Source organism: Canis lupus, chromosome 37, assembly GCF_003254725.2.
Source record: "Canis lupus dingo isolate Sandy chromosome 37, ASM325472v2, whole genome shotgun sequence".
Taxonomy (NCBI): Eukaryota; Metazoa; Chordata; class Mammalia; order Carnivora; family Canidae; genus Canis; species Canis lupus.
This window is the reverse complement of record NC_064279.1, coordinates 26,167,007-26,183,359: the sequence shown is the minus strand read 5'-3', so window position 1 is coordinate 26,183,359 and position 16,353 is coordinate 26,167,007. Positions and strand designations below refer to the sequence as shown.

Genomic DNA, 16,353 nt, shown 5'->3' with positions numbered 1-16,353 from the left:
AGGCCGGGGGCGGGCTAAGGCGGGGGGAGCACGGGTCCCGGGACCCGGTGAGGGTTCCACACCAGGCCTTCAGTAGTGGGCAGGACGCAGGCACCCGCGCCCAAGGGGAGCAAAGCCGGGCTCGGCCCGAGGCCCCCCAGGCCCCCCGTCTCCCAATGCCGGAGGTAGGAAGCTGCAGTCCAGCCCCGAGGGGCGGGGGCCGGGCGGGGGCCGGCGGCCTGGACCCCCACAGCGCCGATCGGTGCACCCTTCGGGGCTCAGGCCTGCATCCCACTACCCTAGTTTCAGTGGTTAAGAGCTTACTAGCTGCGTGACCTTGGACGACTTAACCTCTCAGAGCCTCGGTTTCCCCAGTTGTAAACAAGCTCTAACAGTACCTAAGGTTAGGTGCCCGTACGGGGAGGCCAGGCTGCAGCTCCCAGCTCTGCTAAACTAGCTGCGTGACCTTGAGCAGACTATTTAAAATTTCTGCCTCTCAATTCCCTCATGGGTAAAATGGGAGTGATAATTACCAACTGCACGGAGCTTTTTGAAGATGAAGTGAGATGTAAAGTGCTTAGCACACTATCTGACACAGCCTTGGTGTCAATAAATAGAAGTTGCTGTTATTTTTATTATGATTCTATTTTTCTTATCCTGGTCCTTACATCCCAGGCTTGGGATTGTGAAGGCAGGAGTCATGGAAATTCATAAATTCCCAAGCCTTGGCCCCAGGTAGTTGTTCTTGACAGCTCTCGCTGAGGCGGGCAGGGATAAATTGAAGAGCGGTGGACATCCAAAGAAGACAGAATGGCTGAGGTGGTCTCTTTTGCTGTAGCAGGGCCACTAGGAGAAAAAAAAAAAATCCCATTTATAACTTGGTTCCTACTTTCACACCACTGGGAAGATTGATTCCGAACCTGTTTTAGCCCCCTGGTTCCGACATTCATTCATCTAGATTTAACCTGCTATGTACCGAGTCCCGTGCTAGAAGCTGAGGATGCAAGATGGACAAGGTACTCTTCACCCTCAGGGAGCTCAGTTTAGTACCACAGTGCTTCTCAATCTTGAATGCCTTTCGGATCGCCTGGGAATCTTGTTAAAATCCAAATTCTGATTCTAATAGGTCTGAGGTAGGACCTGAGACTCTGCATTTCTAACAAGCTCCCAGGTGATGCTGATGAAGCGGATTCAAGATGTAGAGGATCTTACAAACTAGTAGAGTAGCGCGGGTGGACAAGTCCAGGCTAATTGCCTGGTGACTTGAGGTGGTCTCCGCCCCCTTGCTCGCTGAGGTTCCCTCCCAGGAATCCACCACGTGACAGCCGGACCGCCCTCTCTGAATAGAGGAGCCCTGTTAGCGCCATGGCTCCCAGGAAGCGGCTCTGCCTTCCCGTCCTGCTGTTGCCACTTCTGTCCCTGCTGCTGCCCCAGGTAAAATGACAGGATTGAATCGGCAGGCTGGGCGTGGTGAGGCGGGATGAGATCCAGCCCAGGAGAGAAAGTGAAAATAACAGAACAACAGGCTGGGCTAGTTCCATCTCCTCTGCAGACTCTGACCCCTCCCTCTGTTCCAGGCCTCTGCTGACCCCGGGCTCTCTCTTTGCAGGCAGACAATCGGTCGTTCATAGTGGATCGGATAAATGACAGATTCCTTCTAGATGGGGCCCCGTTCCGCTACGTGTCTGGCAGCCTACACTACTTTCGGGTACCACGGGTGCTTTGGGCAGACCGGCTTTTCAAGATGCGAATGAGTGGCCTCAACACTGTACAATTGTAAGAAGTGCTCAGGACAGGCCATGGAGGGTGGGATTTACTCTTCCTACCACCCCCCGTCAGAAGGGGATTGGGACAGGAGGACTAGCTGGGTATGAGAGCTCCAGGGCTTCCAGGCCAAGGGTGGGAAACGGTGGGCCAGGACCTCCTTCCAACAGCTTCCTGGAGATTCCATGCAAGGCCTGAGCCCTTAGGCCTCTCCAGCACCTCCCGCCTTGGGCCCTGTTAACCTTTTTCTTTCTCAGTTACGTGCCCTGGAACTACCATGAGCCAGAGCCTGGGGTCTATAATTTTAATGGCAGCCGGGACCTCTTTGCATTTCTGAAAGAGGCATCTCTAGCGAACCTGTTGGTCATACTGAGACCAGGACCTTACATCTGTGCAGAGTGGGATATGGTGAGTTAGAAGGGATAGAACCAGAGCCACTCCTGTGCAGTTCCTTCACTCCCCCCATCTGCCCACACTGTAGGGCCACTTCCAGTGCTATACTCAATATCCTCCCTTCATACCTCTTCCACCCCACTCCCAAACAACAAAACCTGCTGTCTTTATGTTTGTCGCAGGGGGGTCTCCCAGCCTGGTTGCTTCAAAAACCTGAAATAAATCTGAGAACCTCAGATCCAGGTGAGCTGAGACAAAAGTTTCAACACAGAAAATAAAAGCAACCGATAGGAACACAATGAGTCATTTGGGTGCTCAAAACTGAAGAGACCATCCCCAAACTGGAGATCATCCATGCAGATATTTGAGTGTTTCCTTCATGCCTAGCAAGATGCTACAAACTGACACCGGGCAGACCCAGTCCTTGTGTAGTGGGGCTTATGGGGAAAGAAACAGGTTTGTTGTTTTTGTTTTTGTTTTTGTTTTTTAAAAAAAACAAAACAAAACCTGTAAGATTATTGCAAATTGTAAAAATACCACACAAGAAAAAAACAATACTCATGAGGCCATGAGTAACAGAGAAGGCCTGTTTTGGGTAGGGAGGTCAGAAAAGGCTTTTCTGAGATGATGACATTTCACTTGACTCTAGGGAAGGAAAAGCTTTGGTCATATGAAGAATGAGGTGAGAACGACCCAAGTAGAGGGAACAGCATATTCTAAAGCCCAGAGGTGGGAAAGAAGTGGTATGGTTGAGGCCAACTCGGCCAGACCATAGTGGGTAAGGGAGAGAGGAATGTGACGTGAAATTGGAGATAGACAGGGACTGTTAATGCAGGACCTTGTAGGCCACCGTAAGGGGTTGGTATTTTATCATAAACACAGTAGAAAGCCATTGAAAGAGCTTAACCAGACAGGTTTGATTTGTTTTCAAATTACTTTAGCCCGGATGTGGAGAATGGAGGGAGGGGGCCAAGCAAGGATGGAGGTGGAGAAACTGGGAGACTCAGGCTGTGATTGAGGAAGGAGGTGATGGCTCGTGGATTAAGGCGACGGTGGTGGAGATGGGAAGAAGAGAGCAGTTTTGAGATGTAGGTTGAAGATCAAAAATCACCAGGCCTTGTTAGATTCTGATGGGAAGGAGAAGGGTGGGGGCAGCATGAATCGGGTTTGGAAAGAAAGGAGTCATGTTTCCAATGAACATGGTGGTGCCATTTACTGACACAGGGAAGTAGGAGGAGACTAGGGGTGGCAAAGGACCACCTTTTTTGGGGGAAAAACAGTTCTGGTTGTGTTAAATTTGTGTCATCACACACAAGTTAGGGTGTTAAGCCACAGGCTGTGTGAATGTGACGCTCACGGGGAGCTCTGAGCTAGAGATAAATTTGGGATTTATCAGTCTAGAGATGGCATTTAGATCCTTGGCTGTTGAGACATTGCCTGAGGGAAAGAGCATCAGGAGAGAAAAGATGAGAACTCAAGATTAAGCTCTAAAATGCCCTATATTTTAAGGAGTTTGGATTTTACTTCAAGTGTAGATAGGAAGTCATCAGAACAAGGGAGTGATCTTATCTGATTTATCTTTTAAAAAGATCACTCTAGTAAAAACGCTTTGTATCTGTTGGGGACCATCCCGCTTCTTAGGGCGCTGAAGAGCTCTATGCTCCTCAGAACAATTCCCCAACTCAGCTGGCTCTGAAATACATTTGAAATGGCAAAGTAGTGGTGGCACACCGGCATGCAGTGTCCACTTTTCCCAAGAAAGCAGCGACCTCTTCACTGCAAGTCCACAATTCCTTTCCAGGCCTCTCACCTCCTTGGCCAGTCAGGAGCACCCAGCCCGGCTGTTCACCTCATCCTTTCACATACACTCTTCTCTTGGCTCTCCAGATACCATCTTTATGTGGTCTGTGCTCCTTTCCCTGAATCCCAGCCTTGCTGACCACTCCTCCTTAGTCTCTTGCTGGTTCTCTGCCCTTTCTCTTTCTGCTAAATGCTGGATGGGGTGTTGAAGGCCTCAGTTCTCCGACCCTTCTCTTTTATGTGTTCACTCCTTAGACAATCTCATCCATTCCCATCGCTTGCTTTTTTTTTTTTTTTAGATTTCTTTTTTTTTTTTTTAATTTTATTTATTTATGATAGTCACACACAGAGAGAGAGAGGCAGAGACATAGGCAGAGGGAGAAGCAGGCTCCATGCACCGGGAGCCCGACGTGGGATTCGATCCCGGGTCTCCAGGATCGCGCCCTGGGCCAAAGGCAGGCGCCAAACCGCTGCGCCACCCAGGGATCCCTAGATTTTATTTATTTATTCATGAGAGACACAGAGAGAGGCAGAGAGGTGGGCAGAGAAGCAGGCTCCCCACAGGGAGCCCAATTCAGGACTCACTCTTTCCCAGGACCAGGGATCACGCCCTGAGCCAAAGGCAGGTGCCCCCAGGTGTCCCTCCCATGGCTTTCAATCCTATCTAGTAGCTAACAACTCTGAAATAGAAAACCTCTGCAATAGGTTCTCCTCTCCTTCAGAATATGAACCATGGATTCCTTAAAATGGCCTCTCAGGCCCTACCTAATGGACCTAGTCACCTCCCTGACCTCTACTCTTTTCTTTTCTTCATTTTCTACTCTTTTCTTCATTGTTCACACTGGCCTCATTGCTGTTTTTCAAACCTATCAGGCACATTCCTGCTTTGAGGCCGTTGCACTTGGTGCTCCCTCTATCTTCCTGCAGAATCACCTTTTCAGAGAGGCCTTCCCTCAGCTGCCCTCTAAAACTTAAGCTCTCCTGCCATTTTATATCCTTCCATGCTTTATTTTTTCTCCTGGGCATTAACATACTGTGTATTTTAGCTATTTATTTATTACCTGCTTTCCTCACTGGGAAGGAAATTCCACAAGGGCAGAGATTTTTATCGATTTTGTTCCATTCTGTATCCCTAACACCTAGAATGTTGCTGGGTACATGCTAAACACTCATAAATATTTGTTGGATGAGCTTTAATATATGCTTGGATAGAAGGAGGCAGTCAGACCTGGCACCCTTTGTACAGAATGCAAAATGGAAAGGAATTGAACGTTTTAAGAATGCAAAAATACCCTCGAGTACATCTTCCATTGAATCCATTTTTGAGAGTCTGCTACATGTTAGGCATTGTCCTCAAGGATAGGGATGAAGCAGATGGACCTGACAAATAGGTTCCTGTTCACTGGGTGAGGGAGACTGACAGGAGACACTTAGAGAGGGGCACCTGGATGGCTCAGTCTGCCTTTGGCTCAGGTCAGGATCTGGGGTCCTGGGACGAGTCCTGCATCGGGTTCCATGCTTAGTGGGGAGTCAGCTTCTCCCTCTCCTTCTGCTTGTGCTCTCTCTCTGTCAAATGAATAAAGCCTTTAAGGGGGGGGGGCATTTAGAGAAATACTGATAATTTGTTATGTGCTTGAAAAAAAGTAAGAGGTGACATGAGAGTATGTAACAGGGACACCTACCCTCATCAGGATTATCAGAGGTTTTCTTGAGGAAGTGAAATAGAAGTTAAGATCTGAAAACTGTACTGAGAATGGCCAGATGAAGGATGGTGGAGAGAAAGTGTCAAGCAGAGGTCATAACAGGTGTGAAGACCCCGAGGATGAATCAACAAAAATCACAAATAGGGCCTGAGATTTTAAGGCACAATACTGAATATAGTGGTCTTCTGATGGATGACTTAAATCACCAGAACTGTCAGTTCCATCAGGGTGCAAGTCATCATTCTGCATTTTTGTGAACTCCCATGCTACTTCACAGCTCTCTCAAGTATACATCGATTACATAATTAGTTCCCTATGATGCTTTTAACATTTTTCTTACATTAAAAAATTTCTTAATTTACAACTTTAAGGTTTCCTGTGCTTAGATGTCGTTGCCATGCAAATTCACAAGTGCTCAGGGTTCAGTCACCACTGCTCAGGTTCATTTGTGGGCGAGTGGGCTGCAAACAGTAGCCCAGGGTTCAGGCAGCACTGAAGTTGCTGGCCTTGATGCTATGGGTGGGGGCTGCAAAGGCAGTGGTGTCCTAATGAGCAGAGCACTGCTCCTTCCTTTAGACTTTCTTGCTGCAGTGGACTCCTGGTTCAAGGTCTTACTGCCCAAGTTATATCCATGGCTCTACCACAACGGGGGCAACATCATTAGCATTCAGGTACAAGGGACTGGGTGAGAGGAAGGAGGTGCCAGGGGTCCTAACCTCTGCTGCATGGCTGAGCTCCATTTTCCATTTTCCTGGCAGGTGGAAAATGAATATGGTAGCTACAGAGCCTGTGACGTCAACTACATGAAGCACCTGGCTGGGCTTTTCCGTGCGCTGCTAGGAGACAGGATCTTGCTCTTCACCACAGATGGGCCTGAAGGACTCAGATGTGGCTCCCTCCAGGGCCTCTACACCACTGTGGATTTTGGCCCAGGTCTTCTGAGCGAGGGTGGAGTAGAGTCTGGGGAAGGGGCACCTCTTCTATGTTTATCTTTCACTTTTGTCTCCTCTCTGCAGCTGACAACATGACCAAAATCTTTGCCCTGCTTCGGAACTATGAACCCCATGGGCCACTGGTGAGGAGCTGGAGGGGAGGGCAATCAAAGCAGGAGTTGGGGTTGGGAATGGGTCGAGCTCAGTCCCCATCTCACTTGTGGCTGCTTTCTAGGTGAACTCCGAGTATTACACAGGCTGGCTGGATTACTGGGGCCAGAATCACTCCACACGGTCTGTTTTGGCTGTAACCAGAGGCCTAGAGAACATGCTGAAGCTGGGAGCCAGTGTGAACATGTAACTGGAGACACGGGGGCCAACATGAAGGCAAAACGGGATGTTGGGGAGGAAAGTGATTCAGTGGGTCAGCTTTTCCCTTTCCCCCCACCTTACCCCCCTTCAGGTACATGTTCCATGGAGGTACCAACTTTGGATACTGGAATGGTGAGTCCAGGTGGTCCCTGGGGTGGAAGCAGGGAGGCATCAAGGAATTAGAATCCAAGGGCTGGGTAGATTAGGAGGTCTCAAAGCTGGATGTGGCCACCACTGCCCCTTCTGATGGCAAAATTCTTTGTGTGAATTTCTTTGCTTAGTGCCTGTCATTTGAAAGACACTGAATGAATGAAATTGGTTTGACCCCAGGTGCTGATGAGAAGGGGCGCTTTCTTCCAATTACTACCAGCTATGACTACGATGCACCAATATCTGAAGCAGGAGACCTCACACCTAAGCTTTTTGCTCTTCGAAACGTCATCAGTGAGGTGCCCTACCACTTCATTAAGTGCCAAAGGCTTTTATCAATTTGGGGAAAGGGAGTACCTAAATTGTTAGTAATGGGATCCCATAAATCATTGGTTGTTGTCTGGGCCGCAGAGCCTACAGAACCACTTCCCAGCCACCCAGACGGGACTACTTGGGAAGACGCACACAAGCATGTGCAAAATTACAGGATCTTCGTGACCCCTTAAAGCCTTTCCCCGGAACCCAGGTTGAGAGCCCTGTGCTTAGTAGGGTCTGGGAGTAGGGGTTATTTGTGTGGTTTTCCTATGGCTCCTGAGAGAATTTGGGCTCAGTTCCAGGAAATTCCCTTGGGACCTTTACCTCCCCCCAGCCCCAAGATGATGCTTGGACCTTTGACCCTGCATCTGGTAAGCTCTGGATCATCTTTTCTCTGATCCTACCCCTTTGTTCTCTAAATGGCCCAGCCTTTCTGGCCCTCTATTCTGACTTACCTTTTATTCTAACGTCTTCCCCTTATCCTAACAGGATGGGGATTTGCTGGCTTTCTTAGACTTCCTGTGCCCCCAAGGGCCCATCCATTCAATCTTGCCCTTGTCCTTTGAGGCTGTCAAACAGGTAAGAGACAATCCCACGTCCTGGAGGCACGGGAGCCTTCCCCAACAGCTGTAGCCAGAGGTTCCCTCTGTTGCCCATCTTCCCCATAGTATCCTCTTTCCTCTCATTTCATCTTAAGTACTTAACTCTTCCACACCCAGGACCATGGCTTTATGTTGTACCGGACTTTTCTGCCCCATCCCATTCCTGAGCCAACGCAGTTCTGGGTGCCTAACAATGGAGTCCACGACCGTGCCTATGTAATGGTAGATGGGGTAAGGACCTCATTCCGGGCTACCCTGTGAGCCCATCCCCTCTCCTCCCAGCACCCCGTATCTGCCCACGTTTGCAGGAGGGGCCACAGATAAGCTGGGATGAGGAAGAATTTGAGGCGAAGGTTCCAGAATACATGGGTAACGAAGGACGGGCTACATTCTCTTTGCTTTCCAAACACGTGTGCTAACGTAGCTTCCTGTGTCATGGCCACAAGCTAGAGCCCTTCCTCTCAGAGCGCATCTTATCCACAGGTGTTTCACGGTGTCTTGGAACGAAACATGAAACACCAACTATTTTTGACGGGGAAAGGTGGGGCCAAATTGGACATCTTACTGGAGAACATGGGGAGGCTCAGTTTCGGATCTAACAGCAGTGACTTCAAGGTGAGCTAGCCTTGCCTGTCCCTTCTCCTGCATATTAGTGTCCATCAAACTCCCCTGGAAAAATAGGGGCCTAATAGAAGACAAACAAGAGCCCTGTGCTTAGGAGTTAGGCAACAGGGATCCCTGGGTGGCGCAGCGATTTGGCACCTGCCTTTGGCCCAGGGCGCGATCCTGGAGACCCGGGATCGAATCCCATGTCAGGCTCCCTGTGCATGGAGCCTGCTTCTCCCTCTGCCTGTGTCTCTGCCTCTCTCTCTCTCTCTCTCTCTCTCTCTCTCTCTGTGTGACTATCATAAATAAATAAAAATTTATTAAAAAAAAAAGAGGCAGCAAAATAGTCGCTTGTGGGGATCTAGACATGGCCACTCGTTGCATCCCAGGGCTTGATTAGGGACAGTTACACCATAAGAGCTTAAGAAATGATGAATTTTTATTTGCCTTCTTCACAGGGCCTACTAGAGCCACCAGTTCTGGGGCAAATGGTCCTTACCCAGTGGCTGATGTTCCCTCTGAATGTTGATAAGCTCGTAAAGTGGTGGTTTCCCCTCCACTTGATGAAAAGTACACGTCCTCAAGCTCCTTCTGGCCCCACCTTCTACTCCACAACGTTTCCAATTTTCGGAGAAGGCGGGGACACTTTTCTCTTTCTACCTGGATGGACCAAGGTACTGCTGACATTGGGGTCAGGGTGATGAGAAGAAAATAACGTTAGAAGGGGGAGTGGAAATTATTCCTGATTAGAAACCCAAAAGGAGGGACACCTGGATGGCTCAGTCAGTTGAGTATCTGACTCTCGATTTTGGCTTGGGCTGTGATCTCAGGGTTGTGGGACTGAGCCCCGCATCAGGTTCCATGCTCAGCACGGGGAGTCTGTTTGGGATTCTCTCTTTCCCTTTCCCTCTGCCCCCTACCCCCACTCCCGTGCTTTCTCTTTCTCTAAAATAAATCTTAAAAAAAAAAAAAGAAACCCAAAAGGGGGTGATTTTACCCCCTTGAGAGCTGACCATTTTCTTCCACTCTCTATTCTCTTCTTCAGGGCCAAGTCTGGATCAATGGGTTTAATTTGGGCCGGTACTGGACAAAGCGAGGGCCCCAACAGACCCTCTATGTGCCACGACCTCTGCTGTTTTCTAGAGGAGGCCTCAACAAAATTACATTGCTGGAGCTAGAAAGCGTGCCTCTCCAGCCCCAAATCCAGTTTGTGGATAGGCCTATACTTAATAGCACTTCACATAAGACATTTGTCTATTCCCTCTCAGTTGAAACGCCAAGCGCCCCTGAACCAATGGAGTTAAGTGGGCACTGAAAGAAAGGTAACCTTGGACCCGGGACATGGAGTGGGCAGGATCCCTTGGTGCTGGCCACGGTGACCGCCAGGAACCAAAGGCCACAACCTGAATGCAATACAAGTGCAGTTTCCTTGCCAAACTTTATTACGATTAAAGTTCCAGAGACAGTACCAGCTCCACACCCCTCTATGGCCCTGTCTTTGCCCTGGTTCCTGAGTGTCCTTCTTAATCTTCCAAATACTCCGGTTTCACGGGAAAGAAGAAACCTAGGGCTACTGTGAATGCACCCTCTCAGGGCCCAGAGTTGGCCCAGGTGCAGCTGTAAAGAGGTCAGGAAGAGGGCTTGGCGGCCTGGCAGCGGTGATCCCGGAGGCAGCGTGTGGAGCAGAAAGAGAAGTCAAGATAGTGAAAGGGAATGAGGCCTTGGAGGGATGTCCCACAACTCCAGCAGCGCCTGGACAAGAGGAAGATAGATGGCTGAACAGGTACCCCAGAAACTTTCCAATCCAAGCTCTTCCCCGCTCCTCCGGCCATATCTGGTTTTGTTCCAGAGGTTTTCTCAGAACATCTCAAGTCCCCCCTCCCCCCAACAGCCTTTTGGAGGACTCTGCAGCATTCATTCCACTTGCCCACACCTGGCCCTGTACTTACTGAGCACAAAGGGTTGCAGGACCGGGTGTCTGCGGGGTGGAGACTCCCAGCTGGGCAGCCAGCCTGCGCTCTGCGGCCAGAGCTCTCTGAGGGGAAGAGAAGTCTTATTAAGGACAAGGCCCCAGAGCTGGACAGGGTGCCTGCGAAGTGACAGCTGCACGCTGGGAAGGGGTCAGACCTCTGAGGAAATCAGGGCTGTGGAAGAGAGAACCTCCAGCCTCACCTTCTCACGATCGCTGAGGGCGGCAAAACGCCGCTGCTCTTCTTGCTCCCTCTCCTCCTGCTCCCGCTGCTTCCGCTGCTGTTCCTCCCTTTGCCTCCGGGCAGCCTTCTGCTCCCTTTTCCGCATAGCCTGCCGTGCCTCCATTTCTGGCGTCAGTGGCCCTGGCACCTGGAGGATTTCCAGGGAGGTGTAAGGTAAGACCCATACAAACTGTCCTTGGGAAAACTATAAGAAAGTGGAAAAGATCTTAGCCAGGATCAATGCTGCCTTCCTACTCTACTGCTGCTTCCTTTTCCAGCTGACCTGAGCCTTGCTGTAATCGTAAGCATCTGGATTCTTCTCCATGAACCTTCGGAACTCATTACGCGTTGACTTGTCAGCTGCAACCGTATATGGTGGCCGGGCCCGGGAGTCCCTAGGTGCGAAAACCCCCCAAAGTGGGTTCAGCTCGCCTCCTCCATCTCCCAACCTCACCCAAACAGATCAAAGGGAATACTGTCAAGTAGCCAGTACCAACGTTAGCCTCCAGATGATCCTCTCTATACCCCAAAGGGCTCGGCTTGGGGACCATTACTTACTGTACAGTGGGGTCGGCACCTGCCTCCAGCAGCAGGCGAACCACTGAGCCTCTCCCAGCTGCAGCTGCTGCATGCAGGAGGGTGAAGCCATTGGAGCCCAAGGGGGCACTGAGCAGAGACAGAACTCCAGGGTCTGTGGGGCCAGCAGCTAGCTGGAGTTTCAATATCCCAACATCTCCAGCTCTGCAAGCAGCCAGAAGCATGTCCCAGAGCTCTGACTGATCAGGGGTCTTGGCCTCATCCAGGGAAGGCCCCAAAGGGGCTGCATGTGCCTGGGCGGACTGTGAGAAGGCCTCATCTCCTTGAGGTTGCTGGGGAAGAGTCACATGCACCCCGGCTTCCAGGTCCTGGCTTCTCTCCTTCTTATTCCTTTTTCTCCTTCTCCGCTTTGGCAATACCTCAAACTCACGAAGATCCAGGGTCCCTACTGTCAATTCTACTAGCTCCAGCTCCACCTGAAAGCTGTCCTCTCCCTCCGACCCTGAACCTAGGGAAAAATACGATGTTAGGTCCATCTAAAGAAATACACAGAGGGTGGAAGGATGTGGGCTGCCCCAGATGTATAATAATGTACATAAAAAGAGAATCCAGATTGTCTTGAAATGAAATTAAGTATTTGTATTTTGTCACCAAAGATCAAGTAGCACATCAAAAGCTGAATCCATTAGTATCCCATGTAGAAATGAGGCTCTCAGCTCAGATGGAGACAGGCCCAGAAGGACCCACGCAGGGACAAACGTCCTTAGGCTCTCCCCTTGAGCAGCCTTAGGATGGTACACAACAGGGGAGAGCATGGGAGCTGTGACAGCCGTGCAGGCTAAGAACCAAGCAGGCCTCAGCTCCAAACTGCAGCATCCAGTAAGAGGGCAATTATGTGAGATTCGCGCCACACAAGCCTCTGTTTCACATACTTATGTCATATTTCCTAAGTGTTGGGGATACATCAGTGAACAAAAGAGAACAGGAAGTTGGGAAAGGTGATTAAACCCATCTTAGTAATTGCTACCGGGTGCCCCTTATCGTAACAGCCCTATGCGTGTGTGTAATGGTATGTGTGTTATGTAAGGGCTCATTATAAAGAGGCAAGTGACAGTAGGAGATTTGACACTGCATTTCCAGGATAGACACCCAGATAGAGTTGACAGTTGCCAGATGGTGCTCAAACCCTGTTTGGGAGATTCCTCATTCTGCCCAAGTGTCTCATTTTCATCACTGGAGACCTTTCTTTCTGCCTCGAGAGCCTTCTTCCCCACTCTCATTGTCTTCCTATGTGCTTGAGGTGAGTCCAACCTGGCTGTCTCCCGGGGGTCTTCTCCTGCCATAAAACAAAAGATGTTTCTCAAGTTTAGCTGAGGAGAAGCCAGCTCAGGTCTCTCTCAATGAAGATGCTGTCTGGATGTACAAATGAGAACCCAAGGCTTGGGCTGGAAGGTACAGGAAGATCTAGGGAGTCTGGGGGGTCTGGATCAAAGGCTCACCATGGACATGCAAGGTGGTCAGCTTATGGAACACACGCTGTAGCTCTCTGAAGGTAGGTCTGCGGGTAGCGAGGGGGATATCCCAAAGTCGGGGGTCCCCTCGTTGCAGGGGTGCACCATGGCCTCTGAAGAACAGGGACCGGCCAGAGCGGGGGGCACGCAGCAGTATTGTCCCAGCCTCCTCCAGTGCTTTAGCCCAGCCTGGCCCTGCCAGCAGGTCACGAACATCCTAGGGAAGAGAATAACTCAGCCCTGTGTATCTTCACTTGCTATTTTTAAATCTCCAACCCAAAAAAATGGGCCACAAGATGATGTATAAGGAATGTGAAATAGAAAATAATACGAGGGAAGAATGAGAGGATGAAGACTCTTGGGGATCCATTCCTAGTCTACTGTTGCCTTCCCAGAAATAATGGGGTCAAGCTCCCCACGCTAACATTTGATGAGAGGGGGGGAAAAAGTAGATTAGCAGACCACCAGATCCGAGACACCTAACTTACCTTGTATAATGTGGCTTCATTATAGCGCCTCAGGTTGGCTCCGGCAGACCGAGAAGCCCCACCCCGGGCATCGCGAATTCCCTGGGCTGTGCCCCGCTTGGCCCGCACTGTGTAGCGGTGAAAGGTTTTGTGTGTCACCACGTCTCTTCTGTAGACAACACAGACTCAGTACTGGAAATTAGCCCGTACTCCCAGGCTAACGGGGTCCAGTCCATCCTTCTACCCCATGCAGCACCCTCTCACCCTTGGAAAATGGCGCCAGCAAAGTGCCCAGCTGCAGCCATGAGCACCACATAGGATCTGGGACCTCCGTTCTGCAGGTTCTGTAGCAGCAGTTCTGGTTCTTCTGGTGGTACCTGGATGACAGCACAAACATGCCCACTGTATTCACGGAGAGGAAGAAATCAGTGCCAAGTGTCTCACGTGCATGATCTCATTTCATACAACCATCCTGAGGCTTGTCTCCACTTTACAAATGAGGACATTTGAGGCTTGTAGTCGCGATCAAGTGGTAGAATAACCACTCAAACCTATATTGGTCTGTTTCCGAACTTAATTCCATTACACTCGACCTCAGATTCAGGCCAATTCAGTCCAACACTGTGCTGTCCATTGTGGTACCCACATTCAACAGGAAGAAGAGAAATAAGAAATGGCCTGGGCTTAGGGGAGATCTAGGCTGAGTGCTCAAAGGCCACAGTTGACCACACAACTTGTGCTGCCACTTGCCTGGCGAGGGCCTAGCACACAGCGATAGGCATAAAGAAACTGGCCCTGGGCGTTTTGGAAAAGAACCCGATGTGGGTGGAAGCCTTGGGGTCTGCTGGGCTTCTCAAATTCAGCCCTCTCCTCATCTGGTATCTGCAAGTCCTCCTCACTGGCTGATTCTGAGTCTTCTGATCCTGAGATGCTGGAAAGATCTCCTGAAAACAACATGAGGTGCACAAGTTTGGTGTTCCATCTTTGACCTTTCCTCAAGCTCCTAAACTAGGGCCTTCCTCCACCCCCATGTCCTACTCAACACAGGTCTCCTACCAGCCGTCACCTGTGGAGCTCTGCTTTTCAAAATCCAGGGCAGACAGGAAAGGCTTGTCCTTGAGACGCTGCTTTAGGTTAAACCGATGCCAGTCAAGTTTATAATGTTCCCTCTGGTAGGAGGCAAAGAAGGAGGCTGATGTGGAAATATGCCCCAGCCTGGCCCTTAATAGTAAGTATTCAAGACCAGAGAGAGAACTCCAGGAAGTATGACCAGGTAATACCAACTGCCTTAGTCAAAACATGGACCTTTATTAATTAAAGACAAATCACATGTCTGCCTCTCCTCACCCACCATTATACTTTTTGCTTCTACCATTTAGCTCAGCACCTGGCCTTTTACCTGTTCCTGGTGGTTCTGGAAGGTCTGGTCACAAGTGGAACAAAATAACTTCTCTGAAATATCCAGGAGACCCTGGGGTAGTTTTCTTTCTGGGCTTGCTGAACCTAAATAAGGGGAGGGTAATTAGAGGTGGAAAGGGAGTCCAAATCTGCAGTACCTAGAAATTACATGCAGTGTCTGATACACAAATGAAAAAGGTGGCACATCCTTTCCTTCAAAGAATTTATAATCTAGGAATCATGAGATAAATGGCACAGTGATCATTTTATATGGGAAGTATGCTTCTGAAAAGATGTGAGACAAACATATATCAAACAGTCTGACGGGATGGGTTAAGGGAATCCTGTAGAAACGTTAAAATTATTTTTAACTGCAGAAAACACTTCCCAAATGCCCAGTTTTTAGCTTACATTTACTTTTTTTTTTTTTTTTTTTTAAGATTTTATTTATTCATGAGAGACACGGTGGGGAGGGGGGGCAGAGACACAGGCAGAGGGAGAAGCAGGCTCCATGCAGGAGCCCGAGGTGGGACTCCATCCCGGGTCTCCGGGATCAGGCCCTGGGCTGAAGGCGGCGCTAAACCGCTGAGCCACCGGGGCTGCCCATAGCTCACATTTCCAATTACCGTGTGGTTTGTTTAAAAAAAAAAAAAAAAAAAAAAGGCTAAGAAAAACAGCCAGAGACAAATGTTGTAAAAAAAAAAAAAAAAAAGTTTTACATTCAGCAAGAATGAATGATTTGATTGGAATCCAGTTACCTTTGGACAATAGGAATTTTGAAGGATTTTTTTTGCAGGCAGTCTCACCCAGAGACGGAGTGAATGTTAGATAAATTTTATCCAGTAGGAAGATGTCAAGGGCTCTTAAACCGGGGAATTTATCAATTAGAATGTGTTCCCTGGACAAGCGCTAAGCTCTAAAGAGCCTGCCCCGTTCCTCATGGGTCCTCCCCAAACGTTCCCAGGTACCTGGACAGGAAGTCCGCAGAGCCTGGGCCGGAGCCGCCTCCGATGGGTGGCTCACCAAGCTCAGGCCCTGACAGACCCGAGCATCCGCGTTGAGGTCAAACAGGGAGACCAAGGCAGGAACCCGGGCTGCAGCTGAAACCGGCGACATGGCTGGGCAGAAATTATGTGGGAGCAGCTCCTGGAGCAGAAGGGGGTGTGGGGGGGTAAGAACGGAGCCCCCAGGGTGCGATCCTACCGCCCGGCGGCCTGACTCGGCCTCCTCCACGCCGCGGGGCACCCAGTCCGCTCTCGGGGTTAATACGTGACCCCAGCCCGGTTTCTCAAGGGGGAAGCATCCGGCTCCCACATCGAGTCCGAGAGAGCTGAGGCTCCCCCATCGACCGCTCCTCGTTACCCGTGCGACGAGATCCAGCAAGGGCTAAACCGCGTGGACTCGCCGCCGCCCCCAGCAGCTGCACCAAAGGTCCCGGGCAGCCGGCGGCACAGACGTCCACGATTCCAAGCCCGGATTTCTGCAACACCACAACAATCTCGTCACTACGGGGCCGCGGAGGGGACACGCGGCGTCGCCCGCACCTTGGCCCCGCCCCAAAGGGCGCGCACTATTGGTCCTCTGGCCGCCCGAAGCCCACTGCGAGCCCTTAGTCCCGCCCCCGAAGCCGGG

The 16,353-nt window shown here is 50.3% G+C and overlaps 2 protein-coding genes across 8 annotated transcripts; one reads left to right on the top strand and one right to left on the bottom strand.

Moving 5' to 3' along the window:
- Positions 1–2: 2 nt before the first annotated feature.
- On the top strand, positions 3–11,974 carry GLB1L (galactosidase beta 1 like). Of its 5 annotated transcripts, XR_004812536.2 has the most exons (18): positions 23–164; positions 1,287–1,413; positions 1,589–1,755; positions 2,001–2,151; positions 2,319–2,379; positions 6,216–6,310; positions 6,398–6,572; positions 6,656–6,714; positions 6,807–6,928; positions 7,035–7,075; positions 7,274–7,392; positions 7,705–7,779; positions 7,898–7,987; positions 8,128–8,241; positions 8,494–8,625; positions 9,075–9,290; positions 9,662–10,982; positions 11,087–11,974. XR_004812536.2 is itself a non-coding variant. In XM_049106815.1 (17 exons), the coding sequence occupies exons 2-17, from the start codon at positions 1,345–1,347 to the stop codon at positions 9,929–9,931; spliced, it is 1,956 nt and encodes a 651-aa protein (XP_048962772.1). In that variant the 5' UTR covers positions 23–164; positions 1,287–1,344; the 3' UTR covers positions 9,932–11,974. The 5 variants fall into 5 exon arrangements, 4 of the variants coding, with proteins under 4 accessions (XP_025297464.1, XP_048962774.1, XP_048962772.1 ...); XM_049106815.1 differs by having other exon boundaries at positions 9,662–11,974; XM_025441678.3 differs by having other exon boundaries at positions 24–164; positions 1,275–1,413; positions 9,662–11,974.
- ANKZF1 (ankyrin repeat and zinc finger peptidyl tRNA hydrolase 1) lies at positions 10,036–16,270 on the bottom strand. 3 transcript variants are annotated; one of them, XM_025441675.3, is made up of 14 exons: positions 16,084–16,270; positions 15,690–15,867; positions 14,723–14,826; positions 14,390–14,492; positions 14,074–14,267; positions 13,588–13,700; positions 13,345–13,492; positions 12,845–13,073; positions 12,532–12,681; positions 11,367–11,853; positions 11,092–11,203; positions 10,789–10,956; positions 10,566–10,651; positions 10,036–10,368 (listed from the first exon to the last, which is right to left on the bottom strand). In XM_025441675.3, the coding sequence occupies exons 2-14, from the start codon at positions 15,835–15,837 to the stop codon at positions 10,245–10,247; spliced, it is 2,166 nt and encodes a 721-aa protein (XP_025297460.3). In that variant the 5' UTR covers positions 15,838–15,867; positions 16,084–16,270; the 3' UTR covers positions 10,036–10,244. The 3 variants fall into 3 exon arrangements, with proteins under 3 accessions (XP_025297460.3, XP_025297459.3, XP_025297461.3); XM_025441674.3 differs by having other exon boundaries at positions 15,690–16,270; XM_025441676.3 differs by lacking the exons at positions 14,723–14,826; positions 15,690–15,867; positions 16,084–16,270 and having other exon boundaries at positions 14,380–14,492.
- Between the last annotated feature and the right edge of the window lie 83 nt (positions 16,271–16,353).